General features: G+C 39.3%; 1 pseudogene and 1 gene segment (V, D, J or C); both read left to right on the top strand.

Moving 5' to 3' along the window:
* The first annotated feature begins 14,863 nt into the window (after window positions 1-14,863).
* LOC125146066 lies at window positions 14,864-15,343 on the top strand (annotated as a pseudogene).
* Window positions 15,344-20,943: 5,600 nt separating this feature from the next.
* LOC113636501 lies at window positions 20,944-21,699 on the top strand. The segment is given in 2 exon segments: window positions 20,944-21,076; window positions 21,225-21,699. Coding segments are annotated over 2 exon segments (384 nt in total).
* The last annotated feature ends 217 nt before the right edge of the window (window positions 21,700-21,916 follow it).

The following is a 21,916-nucleotide window of genomic DNA, read 5'->3' as shown; positions in this document are numbered from 1 at the left end:
AGTAAGTTCATAGGTGATTTGAAGCAGTTGGAAGTGGCGATAGCCAGCCAGGACATCAGCAGGCACAGGCCGTGGATAGGGGGAAGGGCAAGGAATCCGAATGGTGCGATGAATTGGCTGACCCTGAGGCGCAGGATCTAGGGGGAGAAAAGGAGGAATAACTTAGTAAAGGTAGAGGAACTGAAGCTTGAGATATGTAAGCAAGCCCAGGCTGGCGAGAGAAGACAGGCTGAGATCATAACAATAGCTTAGCAATAGTAGCAGTATAAGATGAATAGGTAAGAGCTTAACATAATAACTTGTGACATAAATCGTAGATATAGAGTGACTTATAATCAGTAAAAATCATATACAGATATAGATAGCAAAAGAGAAACTTGCTCATGGTAGCTGAATGAAGGATTAATACTCAGGACGTCGGTCATGGAAGAGTGAGAGGCAAATGTGACTTTGGCCTGGACGTAAAGGCCTTTTGAGCACAGTTGTGATAACACAGGTGGTGGAAGGTGTTGTGAAGAAGGCCCAGGTGTTTAGAATGTTTAGTCTTGGGTCATGAAAAATAAGGGGAGGAAACTCCATAAATGGGCATGTGGTGCCCAGACCTTAACTCATAACTTGTTGTGTAGAATGAAGAAGACCTTGGTTTTCAGACCTTAGCTCATAACTTGTTGTGTAGAAAGAAGACCATAGCTCATAAACTTGTTGTGCAGACTGAAGAAGGCCAAGGTGTTTAGTCTTGGGTCATGCAAAATAAGGGGAGGCAAATCCATAAATGTGCATATGGGTGAAAGGTACTGGAAAAATAAGGGGAAATTGGTGAAAACATAGCGGGCGAAGTCGGTAAACAAATGGATGTGAGGAAGGTCACCAGGTGGGACGTCTAGGAGCGCCAGGGTATATATGGAGGAGATTTTCAGTGGGTCGTGGGGGTGTTTTTACTTTTGCAAAAATGTCGTGAGAGTTTTTGTTTTTGATTGATTTCTGGTTTTGATTGATTTTTGCATGACATGCTCTTTTTGGGGTTTTCATTTGTTACTTTCTGGGGAGTCTGGGGAGTTTTCTCAGTGTTTTTTGTAGTAATTATAGAGTTATCAATTAAGTCTAACTAAAACAGTCTTTAGTAACCAAAAAGTCTAAGAGTGGAGGACACCCTGCGATGGGTCGACTTGGAGACGGGCTCTGAGTTACGACAGAGGCAGGCTACTGAAGCTGCTGCAGCTGCTGTGCCAGGGACTGTACAGACAACGCACTGGCAGGTGCAAGAGAGCTGCAACAGGAATAACAGCAGGTTTACCTGTGCAACATGTCAGAAATTCACCTGTGCCAAATGCAGGGACGATGGACACTGGGTCTGCAAATTCTGTAAAGTTTGAAACACTTTAAAATAAAACAGACTTGTGTATCCATATATTGTGAATGTGTTTCTTTTGTATAAATACGGCAGGAAGGTTTCCATGTCACACACAGACTCTGTGGGTCCAGCTTGTGCAGTGAAGCGACTGCTAGCGATTTGCTACTGCACTAGGCATTCCAATGTCCTCCTCTACTCACACAGTGCCGTCTTTTGCCGTCTCAGACAGGGCTTCCCAGTGCCATGGTGCATCTTCCGTGGAGGCATGTTGGGTTCTTGTTCCGTCTCAAAATTCACTTTTGGTGTTATAATTCATTGATGGCCAATGAAAATGAAATGACGTCAAAAGCCATGCACCATAACTTCACTCAGCTAATCTGTGTGTGTGTGTGTGGTGAGTTTGTGTTTTGGGTGCATATGTGTTTGGGTGCATATGTGTTAGTGGACATATGTGTGCATTTATGTGTCTGTATGAATGTTCACTGTGCTGAAAAGGGCAAAAGTGTGACCTATTGCCCCACTAAATGTGGCCGTGTCAAATTGACTCGGGAGGACTTGACGAGGAAAGCATTTATTTTATGAACACATAGATCAACGAAAATAGACAAAATTAATTTTACTTGCAAAGTTCATAATTTGGAACAATCCTGGTACATTTCAGGCAAATATGTGGAAGGAAACCCAAGTTATGACACATTAAACTTTCCAGATGAGTCAAATAGACCCCAGGTCTGCACAACGGTTATATAAATATGATAAGTACTATGGCTATGACAAACCTTAGCACACAATTTTTTATAAATAAAACAGACTATTTTGTATAGATAGGCCATGAAGGTTTCCATGTCACACACAGAAGTTTGGCCTGCCTTGGATCTGAGCTACTCTGAGTGAACAAATTCAAATGAGCCAGGCCTCAGAGGTGATGGGGGTGTTTGCACAACAAAAGCAGGAGAACAATGGAGCTGTAGGGGTGCTAGTAGGTGTGAGGTCCAGGGATTTTATGCAAATTTGCACAGGTTTAGTAAATCTAGTGAAGATTTGACTGATATGTTTTGTTATACACCTGGATACTGTAATGATTTGGTATCCAGCTTCTCTTAAGCTTTCTTCCTCATTTCACCTCAAACGTTTCTTCCATGTAACTGTTGCCTCTGGTTTACTCATGAGGGAATACATCTACTTTAAAGTAGACTCAAAAATTCCTACATGGAATAGATTCCTTGGTGGAATATACGTAGGTTCAGACACAGTCTTACCTGTTCTCAAACCAAGGTGCTAGTATAAGTGTGGAAGGGGGAACAAGCAACAAACAAACAACAGACTAACATGCTAACAGTAAATCAAGTGACCAGTGTGCTGCTGATAGTCCACCTATTTCTTTTCTCTTTTGGGTCACCAGTTAATGTCATTACGCAGAGTCTTTAATCACTAACATGAAATGAAATTTCTGCCTGTTTTGTTGTGTCCATGTTCGGCATTTAATTTCTTTGTCACATTACACTCCACAGTGATGGTTAATGGCTCAAAGGAAAATAAACACTCTGATCCTTTTAATTTTGTATTCAAATTGTAGTGTTTCATAAGTATTTTTGTTTTGACCTAGTCTAAGAAATATATTCATATTCATAGTTTAAAGTTCCAAGACAGCAAACCCAACCACACTGTACAAGAAGCACTACACATGACTGGAGCAGAGCCATGCTTTTCTCACAAGAAGGAGCTATTTACATGTTTACACTCATTCTTCAGTCATCTGTCTATGAGTTCAGTTTAATCACTGCATCAACAAGACAGTGAGCACTGGATCAAGACTGGATTCTGCTGCTAATTCATATATTCAGGTCTATCAAGTGTCATAGCAAAAACATATCCTGGAATTGTTCACCATCATCCTCGCACAGAGAAGTCACTGGAGCTGTGAGCATCACTTTGAGCACAGAGTAAATCATGATCTCCTGTTTTAATGTTACAACAAATTCACAACTTGTTTGACACAAAATATTACATTTTGACTGCTGTTAGAGAATGTTTAAATGTTTAAATTAAAATATGTCACTCTTGCCTGTCTTCAAAACTTGGGAGTCCTGCAGAAATAATCCCATCGTGTTTCTTTTGGGTTTTTTTTAACTTATTTTCCCCTCAGGAGGCCAGAAAACTCAGGAGAGCTGTTGATAGTGTGTTGTTGATGGAAATTTTTGAGTTCTTAATTAATATTATATTTATAAATCTATATTAATTTCTACTTATTTATTTATTTATTTATTTATTTTATTTATTTAATTTAACAAATAATGTGTTTATGACGATTTATGAATATGTTAGATAGCCACCCTGCTATCTAGTTAGCTCTAGATATCAACTGTCACAATCCAGTTAGCAATTGTCTAGATGGATAAAAATCTATAGTTCAATAACACTAAGCTTCTATCTGTTGGTTACAGATCATTTACAGTAGCTGGGATGGAAGTCTGGACTGTCGGAACTCAGAGCCGGTCTCCAAGCCGACACATCACAGGGTGTCCTCTTCTCTTAGGCCTTTAGTTAGTTAAATTTCACTGTTAACTCTATAATTACTACAAAAAAAAACTGAGAAAACTCCTCAGGCCTGGATGAGAATGAGCAAACTTCTTTATTGTGGTCAATCAGCCAACAAATTGTAGTTGCCAAATTCAAAGTATCAAATTGCCAAATTAAAAGTAACAAATTATTGCCAAATTAAAAGTGACAAATTACCAAATTAAAAGTAACAAATTAAAACCCATAAGAGCATGTCATGCCAAATCAATCAAGAAAGAAACAAAAACTCTCGCGACGTCCTTGCGAAAATAAAAACAACCCCGAACTGACCCGCTCGCCCCGGATATATATATATATATCCTAACACTCCTCGCCCCCGCTTTGCTTCCCACTATTTTTTGGAGTCCCAGGTGCCATATCACCTGTTTTTATCGGCATTACCCACTATGTTCTCTAAACACCCGGACCCAATTTCCCCTGATTTCCCATTACCTTTCACCCATATGCCCATTTATGGATTTTCCTTCCCTTATTTCGCATGACTTTAGACTAAACACCTGGGCCTTCTTCAGTCTGCACAACATGTTTATGAGCACCAAATGCCCATTTATGGATTTTCCTCCCTTTAGTTCTCAGGGCCTAGGTCTGTGGACCCCTGTTTTTTTACATTCTACCTAACATGTTTTCGCTATGGGCCAAGGTCTGAGACCCATGGTCTTCTTCATTTTCCATAACAATTTATGAGCTACGGTCTGGGAACAATGGTCTTTTCCATTCTACATAACATGTTATCGCTATGGGCCAAGGTCTGAGAACCACTGTCTTTCCCATTTTTCATAACAAGTTTACATTTGTTATTACAAATGTGCACAAAAAGGGGCTCCATTCCCTCGTCAAAGTTACATTTGCCATTTGCTTCTGAGTCCTTTACGACAGACATCTGCCCTGAGGATTAAACCTGCATTCAACTAAAATGAGTAAGTTTCCCTTTTGCTATCTTCTCCTGTATATGATGTTTTCTGATTATATTCACTCTATGAGTCTATTCTATGTCACATGATATTATGTAAAAAGCTCTTACCTATTCGTCATTCTATAATGTTACTATTGCTAAGCTATTGCTGCTGTAATATTGCTTGTGTACAAGTGGAGTTCTTTGACTCCTCAAGCCTGTTAAATTGTTTATGATCTCAGCCTGTCTTTTTATCCCCTGGCTGGGCTTGCTAACATATACATATCTCAAGCTTCATTTCCTCTATCTCTACTAAGTCAGTTACTCTTCTCTCTCCCTAGATCCTTCACCACCAGGTCGGTCAATTCAGCCTGGCTACACCCGCCGGGACCCTCGTCCTTCTCCCTATCCAAGACCTGCGCCTGCTGACCCCATGGCCGGCTATCGCCGCTTCCAACTGCGTCATTTCATCTCTGAGCTCACTATGCTTCTGGAACAGCTCAGTTCTCCTGAACTGCCTGAGCATGCTTATCTGCCATCCCATATTGTGAGAAATCCTCCTGTTCTCATGTCCTCCTCTCAAACCACTCTGGTAACCCTCGTGGACAGGGGATCTCAAACTGATGGCTGTCCTCATGCTCACCCTTGCACCCGTGAGCTTGGAACTCCCGGCTCCCCCCCTCCTTATGCCTATGTTCGTCCCCTCTCTCCCACCTTTCCATCTTCTCCCTCTGATTCTAACCCTGCATCTCCAAATTACACTCCTGGATCTCAAGATTACACTCCTGGATCTCCAGATTACACTCCTGGATCTCCAGATTACACTCCTACTACTCCCCTTTACTAAGGTCTAATAATAAACACCTTAATAATAATAATAAATCACCTTCTATCCACCCTCTGACTCAAGTGTGGTTATTTGGTTATTTTATTCTCTAGTTATATATTACCTTAAGATTATTACAACATCTGGGGTTTATCCCCATGTGTCTTATGACTCCAATCATAATCGCCTAAGGCATGTCATTCTGTTTTTAATGCTGGGTTCTGGGATTTTTCACAACAGGACCAACCGCAGAAACTTTCCCATCAAATTTGTTCAATCTGCTGGGATGATTCTGGGGAAGGAATACTGATCTGTCAGGGGACCTTCAATGCCAGTGTGCTGTCTACAGCCAACAAGCAGACAAACAGGTTCTTCAAAACAACACATTTCATCAGTTTTGTTTGCCAGCTAACCTGTACAGCTTCAGAAAAGTGTGCCCGGACTATATGATCTCATTGGAGCAAGTCAGCTTCATACAGCACTTTTACAACCCGAACTTCAATTGGGCTAACCCAGAGCTTCTGGTCAACCTAAAAAGACTCAATGGAGCAAGTCAGTTTCATACAGCAGTTTTACAACTCGAACATCAAATGGGATAAACCAGAGCTCCTGGTCAACCTAAAGGGACTCACGCCTTCCAACAAGACCAAGCTTGCTGCTGGACCAGGACTGTCCAAGCAGTCCTTTCCACTATCTGATGCTGAATTCTCCTGAAAACTCTGCTGTCAGTCAGTCTACTGGTTGGTCAGTAGATGTTCAGAACAAACTATAATTTATTCTTTCATATATATATATATATATATATATATATATATATATATATATATATATATATATATATATATATATATTCATTGTTAGTTACCTCTTTACTCTGGTTAGTTTCTAGGTGGCTCTAGAGCCTATCAAAATAAAACTTAATTGAGCCCATCAAAATAAAACTTAAATTAAGATCCCAGCCCATCACACTTATTCACACTTATTATGTGCTATTAATTAGCATAACAAACTAATTTCCTGGCATGTAAGGGGGAGGATGTAGGAGGTATGAAATCTAAGTACATTAAGCAGCATACTGTACATACAGACAGAACATCCATCCAGTCCAATGCAACAGGTCTCATATTGTGCAGGGCCTGATAGGAATTTCAGTGCCTTCATACCTCATTACTCACCATGCAGTTTTTATGCACCAGGTGATGAATAGTGAAATATATAATAGTTTAATTACTCTAAGCCTACTATACAGCCCGGTTGCATGCTGCTTTGTCCAATGTACATGAGTATCATTTTATCTATCAAATTTTTTTCCCCTAAATATAGATTTCTAGGAAATATAAATTACTATGACATATATCATAATATCAGTCAATATAATTCTATTATATATTGTACACAAGTACAATGTGCTTGCCTGATCTGTCTAGTGTCTAGTGTAGTATAAAACACAAAGAATGTAAAAATATTACAGTAATATCAAATATATTATAAATATTAAAATTTTCAGAGAACATGACTTTCCTTTATGTATACGTACTAATCAAAAGAAATTTTCAGTGTAATTATCATAGCCTGGTGTAGGTACAATAAAGTTTGGTAGGAATGTAAACATAAAACCTTAATGTGTGCTGTAATACAGACGTTTACCACTTATTGTCCAGGACTACTCATTTAGCCACCTCCTGTACACTGGGCAGGATCCAAACTGGCAATCAGCTGATGCTCCAGATATATTTGTTTGTGTGTGTGTGTGTGTGTGTGTGTGTGTGTGTGTGTGTGTGTGTGTGTGTGTGTGTGTTTTGGTCCACAAATTAGCCATAGGACGTGTCTCGAAAAACAGTCAATGCATCCTGATATAGCAAAACCAAATGGCATTAATGTACTGTAACCATCCACATGCCACAGACAGTTTGTCCCATGGAGTTATAAGAACGACAAACCAATCTACTAAGTGTCCTCTGTGCTGTCCCTTTCCCACATAATGTTTAACATGAAACTAACCACAATGTCCAGTAACCGAACAACTCTCCTGGTCCATGCAGTTCTGTTCTTATAACATTCCTGACATCGTTTAATCTGTGATAGTTTTGTTTTTAAAAACATACCTGCACTTTTCACTTGTGTTTTTAGAGATGGCAAACTAATCTTTATGCCATGATTGTCAGAAAAGGGAGGCTTCATGGATAAAACCAAATAAAAAAAAGTTTTATTGCAAACATAAACACCAGATGAAAAAGTCTTTTGGAAAAATACTGCTTTATTCGTTTCAGCAAATAACGTTAACGAACTCATATAGGTGATTTAAGGACAAGATGAATCCTGTATGGAATGACTGAAATAACTTTAACTAATCCAATGGGAAAAGCTATAAAACATGTTTCCCCAACCCAGATTGAACTGTAAAGACTATAATTTGCCCGTTTCGAGATGAGTTTGTATAGGGCCAGTGGCACAATGGAATTAAGTTAAAATAAATCAAAGAAAATTACATTGCAGAAAACAGCAAGAATACATATATGATGCCACAGAGTTCAGGTGAAACACACACAACCACAAAAAAAAAAAGTAATTCAGTGTTTTCATGGAAGAAATACATTCATCATATATGTAACAGATTTCATAACTCACTTATTTCTATAGCATTAAGCCTGTAATAGCTCTATCACATGTTCTGGTGGAAATGGTTGTTCCACTCCAAACTCTCGCTGCCACATGTTCACTCACTCTGCACTCTACAGTGCACTTTTCATAGACAATAGTGTCTTACTAAATGACTGTGTAAAGTGTACATGCTAGAATTTAATACTGTTCAGGAATAAAATATAAAAAATATTGTTAACTCTTTTTACAAGCAGCTGTTTTGCTTTGGATTTTTTATTTTGTTTGTTTTACTGTGCATGAGATTTAATGTGTTCATCATCTGTGTATTTGGATTTTAATATATTTTTGACCATTACAGAATAACTGAAAGTCTGTATAATTAAGAATTCTGGAAAATAAAAACACTGTTGCCTACATAAAACAAGAGAATAAATACGAATCTCTATTGAATTAGTGCTCCAAAATCATTTTATTAAGAAATGCACTAAATATATTATATGATGATGACCTTTTACAAACAATCAGAGCAGATGTGAGTTTGCTCATAAAGATAAAACATGATGAAATGGATAAATAATAAACAGCAGCAATGTCATTACTGGTTTGCACAAGATAAATATTTCAAGGAAATATATGCTTTATTTAATAATGCAGAAGTCCGTTAAATAATGGCATGTGTAAGAAAGTGGTATATCATGAAGAGTTCAAATTAGAAAGAAAAGAACAATTCTAATTCTCACACAGACATGAATATGTATAATATACAGGCCAAAATCTCTGAACACCTGAACATCACACCAATATTCAGGCAATCATTTCATTACAGTATGTTGGTTTAAATAGTATGTTGTGATGCACAGTCCAACAAATAGGTAAAGCATCTATCTATCTATCTATCTATCTATCTATCTATCTATCTATCTATCTATCTATCTATCTATCTATCTATCTATCTATGACCTGTTTGCAGGGTTTTATTTATTAGGGTGTTAAGAATTTTTTCTCTAGTGTACACAAGATGGCACAGTCACTGATCTTATCGTGCAGGGGTATTCAATTAAAATTCCAAGAGGTCCAGTTACTAAAATTTCCTTCCAGCAAAGGTCCGAATCTTATATTGTCACTTAAAATAGTGTACCCTCATGTTAATAAAATCAATAACGCACATACATTTCTATATAATTTATTGTTAAATTTCAAGTGTTTTCAAAGTCTGAACTTGTATGGCACTTGAATGGAAAACAATACTGTATCTTTACTACATGTTAAGTAACAGACAACAGACGCATAACTGAATTTCTTCTGAATAAAATAAATAAAAAGTGCAAACACAGCTTTGAGCAGCCTGAACCTAGGGCCTATATTTCAAGTAATGTAAAACATTCAGAATCTTTTGAATAAAATAAGTGCTTTTAATCTTTAAGAAAAAAATTAAACAAAATACTTTTGAGCTGCCCCTTTTTTAAACATTAACTACATTAATAACACAGGAACCTTAGGCAAAAGGACATTTCAAGTAAAATAGAACAGGGCAGAATTTACTGAATATAAGAAAAGTGCAGAGCTTTGAGCAGCTCCCTTTTTCCTCTCTCCTTTCCACCTTCCGTTCCTAGTGAGAGAAATGGGCATGTATCTGTCCTGCCAGCAGATTGAATCTTAATTGTCCTGCCGGCGTAATTAGGTGCATTACTGCCACCTTCTGCTCTGGAGTATGGAACAGAAATAATATACATTAACTGCGCATGAACGTGAAAAAAGATTTATCTTTTTATTAATATCAAAGAGCTTATATAATCTTATAATATTAGATTATAATGAGATGCTTAATATGATAATATTAGAATTTTAACGGGTCCGGGCAGACCCGTCACTCGGTCCGGATCCGGACCGCGGTCCGCCATTTGGTGATGCCCGTTATAGTGGGTCAAGTACTAGAGCACCACACAACCTGCTCACATTCTGATATGATGGATTCTACTTCTCACACTAAAACTTTTTTGACATAGAGTATACTTGTTCTTCTGTCATACACACTGCTGATATAATATCCTAACCCCTGCCCTGCTTACTGTTAGTGCCTAAACTCATTTCAGAGATACCATTCTGATTAAACAACACAACTGTCCACTTCAGATTAAACTGTCATAAGAATAAATACTCATCTAATGTCAATTCTCTGACAAACAAAAGCACCTGCTGTGTCAGAAACACTGAAAACTGGAAACTTCGCTAGAAATCTGAATGTAAAGACAGGACGTTTCAGTAAGAATCAACAATCTGACAACATCATTGGTGACGCTGTCAAGTGATGCTGTGGGGTGGAGCTCTTTAAAGCTTTATGGTGTTAACATATTAGATTACAGAAAGATCTGGACTATTTTCCCTGAGCTAAGACCAGTCATCATGTTCACTGTTATATTCATGTATCTATGGCTTTCACTAGGTGAGTTAACATTGACTTTTTGTTATTGCAGACATATTAACTAGATTATTTTAAATATTAGTCTGTGTGGTGATGCAGTGTTAAAATGCAGAGTGTGGATTTTCTGTTGATTAAGCACAAGAACCTACAGCAGACTGTAAAAACCACTGGAAACATCATCTCTTTTACATTTAATGAGGAGCTTTATTGAGAACAAGAAATCATACATTTATAAAGCAACCAACTTTGTGGATATCACCCTCACCCTTCTCCTGCTATCTGACAGAAGGTATCAGAACATCTGGATCACCACTGGCAGCCACTGTAACAGCTTCTTCCCCCAGACAGTCACTCAGTACTACTAAATAAACTAAATAAACACAACAATAACACATCCAATCACTTTCCAAACCTTCCAGCACCACCTCATTAAAACAAGAGCTACATCAACTATTAAATAATATTTTCTAATATTCAGTCTATGTGTACTGCAAACTTTACATTCCACAGCTCAGAAGATGAGGATTCTTACATTTGATGTATTTATTAAAGATTAGCTTGATATGCTTTGTTATACACCTGGATATTGTAATGATTTGGAGTCCAGGTCCCCTTGAGCTTTCTTCCTCGTGTCATCTCAAATTTTGCTACTATGTAACTGTTGCCTCTGGTTTACTCATGAGGGAATAAATCTACTTTAAAGTAGATTAAAAAATCCCTACATGGAATACATTCCTAGGTGGAATATAGGTGCACACACAGTCTTACCTGTTCTCAAACTAAGGAGCTAGTATAATAGTGGAAGGAAGAACAAGCAACAAACAAACAACAGACTAACATGCTAACAGTGAACCAAGTGACCAGTGTGCTGCTTTTAAACTGATAATCCACCTCTTTTGGGTCACCAGTTAATGGTGATTATCACAGGGTCATTAGTCACTAACATGAAATGGAATTTCTGCCTGTTTTGTTGTGTCCATGTTCAGCATTTCATTTCTTTATCACGTTACACTCCAATTGTAGTGTTTCATATGTATTTCTGTTTTTACCTCGTCTATAATAAACATGAATTCATGGCCTTTTAAGAATAATACATATTACTTCTGATTTAATATATAATATATTTTCAGTGGTTTATAGAGTGCAGAGCAGAGCAATGCTTTACTCACAAGATGGAGCTATTTACAGTACATGTTTACATTCAGTCATCTGTCTATGTTGTCAGTTTGTTTTTGAAGATCAACCATAATTTCTGGAACAATAATAAACTCTATGGTTGTTGTTGTTTTGGTACAGTAAAGTCCAAATTAGCCACATTGCTACAAACATATTCTGTAGTAAGAACGGCATAACATTTTTAAATAATACACTTTTATTTGTGAACTGGTCCTTAAAGCATCAATGTTTGAGATATAAAAATATTTTCCTGATTATAATTATTGTTTTTGTCTAATTTTCTGATTGTAAGCTGACTTGTACTAATGTACAATATGTTGTACAATTTACTAGAAATGGACAAATTCTTCTAGTAAATTTAAATACACACCATGCTTCACACCCATTTACAGTTTTTTCTGAATGCTTAAGCACTAATCGTGATTCTTGTAGCACAATTTCTAAAACTATTAATACGTATAGCAAAACCACTCACTGAGTTTGCAAAACTAAAAACACAAACACTGCTTTGCATTCAGTTTGCAATTTTGTAACACACACTTTGCAATACTGTAGGCACAATTCACTGCACAACACTCTTTTTGCAGAACTTTAAACACAACTCACTGCTTACACTCAATTACCAAATTTCCAACACACTCCTAGCAAAATTATACACATGTATGGCTATCATTAACACTATTTTGCCAACTGTCTGGCACACTTTCACCTGTGAAAACTGTTTTAGATAATTAGTTCACTTTGTTCACTCAGCCTAAGCACTATAAATAAGCCACAGGTAAGCTGTCTGTGTGGAGTATGATGGAAGGAGCAGTAAGAGTGAGAAGAGTGAGAATCAGAGGAGGCCGAGGGAGAGGACATGGAGATGAAGAAAGAGGGGGACATGGGAGGACATGGAGGTGTCCTTTGTGGCCCTGTCATACTCTAATGAGAAACACAACAGTACCATACATGCAAAAATACTGACACTGTTACTTTACAGAATTGCTAGACATCTAGATGCTGGGGGCAGAGGAAGAATGTTCACTCCAGAGCAAGAGACCCATATAGTGAACATGGTGATTGCCAATAATGCAATAAGACTGCGCGAAATACAGCAGTGCATAATTGATAATGACACCATCTTTCAAAATATACACAGTGTAAGCATTTCTGCACTAAGTCGTGTACTTGCACACCACAGAATAAGAATGAAGCAAATTTACAGAGTTCCTTTCGAGAAAAACACAGAACGTGTAAAGCAACTGCGATATGACTCTGTGCAGGGAAGCTATAGTGTCATTGGTTCTGAATTTGGAAATGCATACTGTAGTGCTGTGCATGGGCCTGATGTGTTGCATTTGTTTTGTCTTGTCTAGAGAGTGATGGAACTAGAAGCAGATGCCATGGGACATACTTTTTGTAGATGAGGCCGGTTTTAACCTCAGTAAAACCAGGAGACGTGGGAGGAACATTATTGGACACCGTGCCATCATCAATGTCCCAGGACAACGTGGTGGTAACATAACCATGTGTCCAGCTATAATCCAAAATGGTGTTGTTCACCATCATGCAACCATAGGCCCATACAACACTGCACACATTATTGCATTCCTGGACACCTTACATGACATGCTACCTGATGTGTCATCATATGGGACAATGTTAGTTTCCATAGGGCTGCTTTGGTCCGCAACTGGTTTACAGACCACCCATTCTTCATGGCACTCAACCTCCCTCCATACTCTCCATTCTTAAATCCCATCGAGGAGTTCTTCTCTGCCCGGCGCTGGAAAATGTACGACCCTCATCCTCATCAACAGGTAGCCCTTTTACAGGCAGTGGAGGAGGCATGTGGAGATATTGATCAGGCATCATGTCAGGCCTGGATACGCCATTCAAGGAGATTTTTTCCCTGGTGCCTTGGACTGGAGGATATCGCATGCGATGTGGACGAAATTTTGTGGCCGTACCCAGAAAGACGACATGATGTAGGCTGATTGTTGTTGTTTTTTGTTGTTTTTTTTGTGAAATTACTATTTTGTGTTCTGACTTTGTCTTGGTTTTCATAAGTGTGAATAAACACCAATACCTGAAGTTTGGATCCTTGTATGTTTACATGACACTATGACAAAAGTATGACCTCAAATTGACATCTGTACACAGAGAAAGCAAAGGCCAGATGTGTTTTGTATTCATACCATCAGTGTGTAGTTGGCACATTGTGTGCTTAGTAGATGATGGCTTGTGTTTACTGTTTGATACAAAAACACAATTTTTATGAAGGTGTGAAGAGTTTATCTAGCTGTGTTCGCTTTTGAAAGAGAACTACAATGTTTTGATAATTGGGTGAAAGGTTTTCTTATTTGTGTGTAGAGTTTTGCAAAAATAGCCAATAGTTATAAAAAATGTGCTTAAGCAATCAGAAAAAACTGTAAGTGTTAGTTATAGTATAGGTATAGGTTTCATTTACTTATTTTGTTGCTGTTTTTTGTATGGATTATTTTTAATTGGATTATGGATCATGGATTATTATTATTATTTACACTTGACATACATATTATGTTTTTTTGTGCCTGGTCCTTCTGGGCCACCAAAGGTATTTAAAATTAGTAAAAGAACAGGATTTGTTTTTAGAAAGTCAATAAATAAATCATCAAAATTATGATTTCAATACTAAAGATTTACTATAATATTTATCATGACTATAATACATTATCATTATTCTTCTGATGATGCTGAAGCCCCTAATACAGTGACATCACTTTAAAAAATAGATAAATACTTAATAATTTAAGCCATATTAGATTTTTACAGAATAGATATATTCATTTCCCAATATTATATTATTCCTGTTACATTTTGGGTTCATGACATTTGAGGCTGAATGTAAAGTCAGAATGTTTCACTAAGAAACTACAGTTTGTCAGTAACATTAGTGACACTGTCATGTGATGCTGTGGGCGGTGCTTCATGAACCTTTATGAGGTTAACATATAGAGAAAGAATATTTATATTCAGATAAAACCATTCATCATGTTCACTGTTATATTCATGTGTCTGTGGCTTTCACTAGGTGAGTTTTTCAAATATGTGTTGAATTAGTGATTAATTATTCTGTGTGTTAAGAAAAGGCAGAATATGAGTCTTGCCTAAACTTTATTATTTAAGGTTAAAAATATTATTTTATCTTCTCTATGACAGGTGACTCCATGGAAGACTCGATAGAGCCACTTTTCACTCAGAAAGTTGTAGATGAAGGTGATGATGTTACTCTGTCCTGCAAATACAAAAATCAGTGTTACAGTAATCTACCTGCACTGGTACAGACAATATCCAACATCTAAAACTGAGTTCCTTCTTTATGTTGCCCCAAGTGGAGATCTGAGTCTCAACCCTCCCGCAAGAATGTCTGCTAAACTTTATGGAGATAAACAAGTAGATCCGATCATCTCCTCTGCTGCTGTATCAGACTCTGCTCTATACTACTGTGCTCTGGCACCCAGTGACAGGAAATCCAGCTGCACTGTACAAAAACTAACACACAGTTGTTTTTTGAAAGCCGTTCTGTCAGCGCTTTAGAGAAAGTTGCATCAACATCATCACGGACTTTAAAAGGGAACAAACCAGCGACTGTGAACATTGCCACCTCTCTACCGGATGAGCTAAATAACTTTTATGCTCGCCCACACAGAAAGCGCTCCCGCGGCTGCTGCAGAAGATGTGAGTGCACTCTCCATCTGTGTCGTGGATGTAACCCGATCCTTCTGATTGGTATATATCTGCACGGCTGCCGGTCCTGATGGCATCCCAGGCCGTGTGCTGCTAGCATGCGCATCCCAACTGGCCGGTGTGTTCACAGACATTTTCAACCTCTCCCTGTGTCTGTCTGTGGTTCCATCGTGTTTCAAAAAATCCACCATTGTGCCCATACCAAAGAAAAATAAAATCACATGCCTAAATGACTGGAGGCCAGTTGCTCTCACACCCATCTTCAGTAAGTGCTTTGAGAGACTCATCAGAGAATACATCTGCTCTGTGCTGCCTGCCTCACTTGATCCACTACAGTTTGCATACCGCAGCAACCGTTCCACAGACGATGCTTTCGCTTTCACCCTACACACTGCTTTCTCCCACCTGGAAAATAAGAACACCTATGTGAGAATGCTGTTTGTGGACTACAGCTCAGCATTTAACACAATAGTGCCTGCCACACTTGTTGCTCCAGACTCTGGGACTAAACAGATCTCTGTGCAACTGGATTCTGGACTTCCTGACAGGCAGAAGTCAGGTGGTGAGAATGGGCAGCAATAGTTCATCCCCGCTGATCCTCAACACCGGTGCTTCTCAGGGCTGTGTCCTCAGCCCACTCCTGTATTCCCAGAGTATACACACGACTGTACAGCCACACACAGCTCCAACGTCATCGTCAAATTCTCATTCTCATTCAGCCTTTTTGCATCTCGGAGATATAGTAGATTCTTATGATCAGTGAAAACGGTAAATGGGGATTTTGCACCCTCTAACCAGTGTCTCCATTCTTCTAGCGCAAGTTTGATGGCTAGGAGTTCGCGGTTGCCTATGTCGTAATTAACTTCGGCCGGGGTGAATTTGCGAGAGAAGAAGGCGCATGGATGGAGTACCTGGGTCTTACTGTGAGGTTGTGAAAGAACTGCACCGACCCCAGTAGTGGAGGCGTCGACCTCTACGGTGAAGGGAAGCTTAGGATTGGGATGAATGAGTACCGGAGTGTGGGTGAAGGCTTCTTTCAGCTCTTCGAAGGCCTCTGTAGCCTTGGGAGACCAGCTCAGTGATTTGGGTTTGCCCCGGAGGAGTGAGGTGAGGGGTGTGACAATGAGGCTGAAGTTGTGGATAAACCGTCTGTAGAAATTTGCAAATCCCAAAAAGCGTTGAAGCTCTTTGATGGTGTTGGGAATAGGCCAGTTTTGAACCGCTTTTACCTTCCCCTCGTCCATAGAGGTTCCTGACGCTGATACCTCATAGCCTAAAAAGGCTATCTGGGGTGTGTGGAACTCACATTTTTCGGCCTTGAGGTATAATTGGTGTTCCCGGAGCTTCCGTAGGACTTCCGTGATGTGTCGAATATGTTCTGCCCTGGATTTGGAAAAGATGAGGATATCGTCGATGTATACAATCACAAACCGGTTCAGGAAGTCCCGGAACACATGGTGCATAAAGTCTTGAAAGACAGATGGCGTGTTAGCTAAGCCATACGGCATTACTAAATATTCATAGTGGCCCGTTGGAGTCACAAACGCCGTTTTCCACTCATCCCCTGAACGGATTCTGACTAGGTTGTACGCACTTCTTAAATCAAGTTTTGTGAAGATTTTACAACCTCGTAATTGTTCCAGGGCCGCAGGGACGAGGGGGAGGGGGTAGCGGAACTTGGTGGTGATACTATTGAGGGATCGGTAGTCAATACAGGGTCGGAGGCCTCCGTCCTTTTTAGCTACAAAGAATAAACTGGACGCAGCAGGAGAGGTAGAGGGACGGATGTAGCCTTGTGCAAGAGCCTCTTGGATGTACTCCTCCATGGCCTCTTGTTTGGGAATAGAGAGCGGGTAGATCCTTCCCCTGGGCACTGGTTTACCTGGTAGGAGATCAATCGCGCAATCCCATGGCCTATGAGGCGGTAGCTGCGAAGCTCTCCTTGGACAGAATACGTCGGCATACTCTTCATATTGGACTGGGACCTTGGAGGGGATGTTCTGGTGCGGGCTTTCGATGGAGGTGGTACATACTCGTACTCTGGATGGTGGTCTACGTGGTAAAGGTAATTGAGGGAAACAGGTTGACAAACAGTGAGAACTCCATCTTTTTACCTCACCGGTTTCCCAAGAGAGCTCCGGGTGGTGTTGTATGAGCCATGGACGCCCCAGAATGACATCTGAGGTCGAATTCTCCAAAACCAGGAGGGTGATGTCCTCTACATGCAGCGCTCCCACCGTCAATGTCACAGGGCCCGCACTATGGTGGATGTTGGATCTGTTTAGTGGTCTGCCGGTGATGGAGTGGGCTTGGAGTGCCCTCGGAACTCTGCTCTTGGGGATCTGAAGGGCGTGACAGAGGTTCGAGGAGATGAAGTTGCCCGCTGAACCGGAGTCGAGGAGAGCTGAAATAGACATAGAGTAATGACGAAAAGATATCACCACTTGAGTTTGTAAGGGTGAGTGAAGGGGTGGTTCAGATTGGAGAACACTCACCGGGTGTCGTGGTGGGCGAATGGGGCATGAGGAGACAGTATGCTCCGCAGCTCCACAGTACAGACACAGTCTCTGATGAATTCTCCGTTGACGTTCGGACGAGGAGAGATGCATGGAATCCACCTGCATGGGTGTAGGTTCGGGATGAGTGAACATTGATCGGCTAAGAGTCGGCGATGATCCGTGCGAATGGACAGTTGTATGAACCTCTCCAACCCCATTTGATCATCATAAGAGACGAGATGTAATTGTACTGATGGATCCAATACATTAAGAAAGGCTGTAATCAACGCTGTTTCATTCCAGCTACTCACAGCGGCTAGGGTGCGAAACTTCAAGGCATAGTCAGTGACTGTCATGTTCTCTTGTCGTAAATGATACAGCTCGTCGCGCGCTGAGGAGTCCACATCAGAAATATGAAATACTTCCTTGAAGTGAGAAACAAATAAGGCATATGACTGTACCGTCTGGGAGTTCTGTTGCCACAACGAATCTGCCCATTGGAGAGCCTTTCCTCGGAGATGTGAGATGATAAAGGCTATTTTAGAGCGCTCTGTGGGATATTGTTGAGGCTGCATCTCGAACACTAGCGAACACTGCAGCAGAAATCCGGTGCAATTCTCCGACGAACCAGAGTAGGGCGCTGGGCTGGCCATGGGAGATGCGACTATGGCCGCAGAAGAAGACTGTGCTATGGCTGGTGCGGTGGCGCCGGACTGTAGCGATGCGCGAAGAAGATCCACCAATTCGCGAATGGGATCCGACGCTGGAACATTCATAATGCTTCCGGTAAGGTCTGGTCTTCTGTAATGATACACAAGCCACAGGCTAGGGTAAGCAAAACCAAAGAGATCTTTATTGAAGTCCGTGAGCAGATGTATCGAATTCGAAACTGTATGAAGCACTATGAAGTTTGCAGAAAGCGTAAACACGTACACACACGCTGGGGAGAACACAGGAGGAAGAGAGACAGGATCCTAGACAGGAGTAGGTGGATACGGGGAGAATAATCCGGTAGCACCGAAGGCGAGGGAGAAGGAAGGAGAGCCGATAGCGATGAAGCAACCGGGAGTCTGGAGCTTGAATGACTGCGGGGAAGAATCACGTTAGCACATACGAGACCAGACAATGACTGAGTGACTGAGAGTGGTTTATATAGGGTGTGCGTTGATTGAAGAATGTGGATCAGGTGGTGCTAATTAGTACTCAGGGGAATGTGAGTGCTGGTGAGTGAGAGAAGGACCTGGTGACTCCGTGACAGTTTCTTAACTACTGTATGTGAATGGTTCTGCAATTTCTGGAGCTCGCTTCCAAGAATTTCACTCACCATGGCACATGTGCTGTGGTGATGTGACAAAGGTGACTTGACTTTACTTGTGTGTAAAGAGAAAGTAAAGAGTCTGGTTTGTTCTGGATTAGCTTTTATACACACCTCCCTTTACATTTCCTATCCTGCATTGCAATGCACACTCACTTCCACATTCATTAGTTCAGTTATTTTATTGATTTATTTTTCCTGCTATCAGTTTAAGCGACTTCCCTTAAAGTGAATTTTGTGTTTAGTCCCCTGATAAGACAAGAAGTGTCATGTGAATTGATAGATTTCTCAATAGACAATACAGTTTCATTGTTGAGGTTTAAAATTATTTCCAACTGATTTCTACTAGTTTTTACTTTTGGTTTGTTAATATCTAATTATTTTGTATAAGTAAATTTATTTTACATTTAGAAATATTAGGTTTATATAAAAAATACAAAAACAATAACACAAATACAAAGAAGTCAAACACTACCCAGTGTTGCAATTTTAATATAAGACCTAATATAAAATGATTAATACAGACCATCTGTGTGGAAAATAATTTACCATGTAAAACTTCATATATTCAAACATCCATATAAATATGTAGAGAGACGTAATTCCTTTATAGTTTTGTATTGTTCATTGTGATGTTTATTCATCTAATACTGAGGTAACTTTATCGGTCACATTACAGTAACTAGACATAGTTAATTACTGTGACTGTCTGGCTTTTACAGCTTTTACAGCTAACACACTGCATATGAGATTTAACGGTGTTAACAACCATCATACATAGCTGAAGAATTATTATGTGTCATGTGTATATCCACAGCTGTACACAATGTATATTAATGAATCCTAAACATTTTCTGTTGCTCTGCCTGTGCTCATTTACATTAAGAATCATCAAAGAAATGACCAAATATTCTAAACAACTTCCCCATTAGACTGCTTATGTTACTGTTTGCTGTAGACATTACAGAATATCTAAAAAGAGAAGCTAATTTCAGTAAAAAAGTTCCTGCACTTCTTAAAAACACGTGTTAACTGTCTGAACCTTGTGAGCATCAACATCAGTATTTACTCAATAAAAAAATTATGCTATGATTTACAGTAAGTGGAAGAAGAACGGCTTAGAATAATACCTGCAATGTCACTTTTCTACCACTAGAGGTCTCTGCATACACATGGTCAGGAGTATGCGTAACTATACACACATTCCCACGCACAGGATATTTATATTACATTCTATCCATAGATATGTATGCACAAATTATACACAAAACTACACTTACACAAGATTAATATAATACATGAGACTGCAGGCCTTTTGAAGATAGGAATGGTGCTGATAATTCTTTTCAGCATTTTAAATAAAGTTTTTTGAAGATTCAGAAAAATGTGAAAACATTAGGAGAATGAACACAAATTATAAACTGCAACAAATTATCAATCATTAAATAATTGTGTGAATTACTGGATTAGAAACAGATTTAATTTAATCAATGTAAATGAGGTCAGAAGTAACATGAGAAGTAAATTCTAGTCTGAGTAAATTCTAGTCAGAATTCACATAACTACACCTCAGTAGGTGGAGCTAGATGTGGTGAGATACAGTTTAGACAGTTTCACAAAGATACTGACATTTATATCTACTGCAAGAGACACACAGAACAATCATGTTATTCTTCTTTGTATTGATAGTTGTCAAAAATATCGGTAAGTCATTTATATTATATATAACCTTTAGGTCGATGCTGAGATTTGTACTGTTACCTAAACATGGTGATTCATTTAACAAAAAAAAAAAGATGTTGAGTCCTTAAGCAATGAAAGTAGAAATGTTGTTTTAATCTCTTTACAGCAGGTGCTGTTGACAGCAGCATTACACCAGACCAAACCATCATATCTTCAAGTGAAGGCAGCAACATCACACTGACCTGCACATATGATCAATCAGCTAATTATCTCCACTGGTATCGACAAAAACCTCAATCAGAACCAGAGTTTCTGCTGCTGATTTTTAAATCCACAGACACTAGAACTAAACATAAGCTTGACCCACGATTATCCATCAAAAGTCGTAAAAATGAGAATAAAGTAGATCTGGAGATCTTTCCTGCTGCAGTATCAGACTCTGCACTGTACTACTGTGCCATGGAGCCCACAGTGACACAAAACTCTAACAGACTGTACAAAAAGTCAAGCTAGATATTTTTTCTCAGCAGGTGGAGCTGTTTATCTGTTTCATTCAAACAGAGTCATTTACTAGTTCCTGTATTTTGATCATCTTCCTACCCAAATTGATAAAGCTTAATGTTTGAACAATTCATGAAAAACAAACTGTTGTATTAAATGATTATTGACTTAATTCCTGGTTAAGGTTCTTGCTGTTAATTCCCCTGCTGTAACAAATATGTAACACAGTAACACACTGAGTAGACAGTTAAATGTGCACACAGTTTACTGGTGACATTCGAAATGTTTCACCATGACACATTGTGTGTATAAAACACTGTCAGAGGTTAGCACTGGACTTTCCCTGGTTATGTAAGAAAA

The sequence above is a fragment of the Tachysurus fulvidraco genome, chromosome 1, assembly GCF_022655615.1.
Source record: "Tachysurus fulvidraco isolate hzauxx_2018 chromosome 1, HZAU_PFXX_2.0, whole genome shotgun sequence".
NCBI classification, from domain to species: Eukaryota; Metazoa; Chordata; class Actinopteri; order Siluriformes; family Bagridae; genus Tachysurus; species Tachysurus fulvidraco.
Note: the sequence above shows the minus strand (reverse complement) of the source record. Positions and strands in the feature narration are given on the sequence as shown.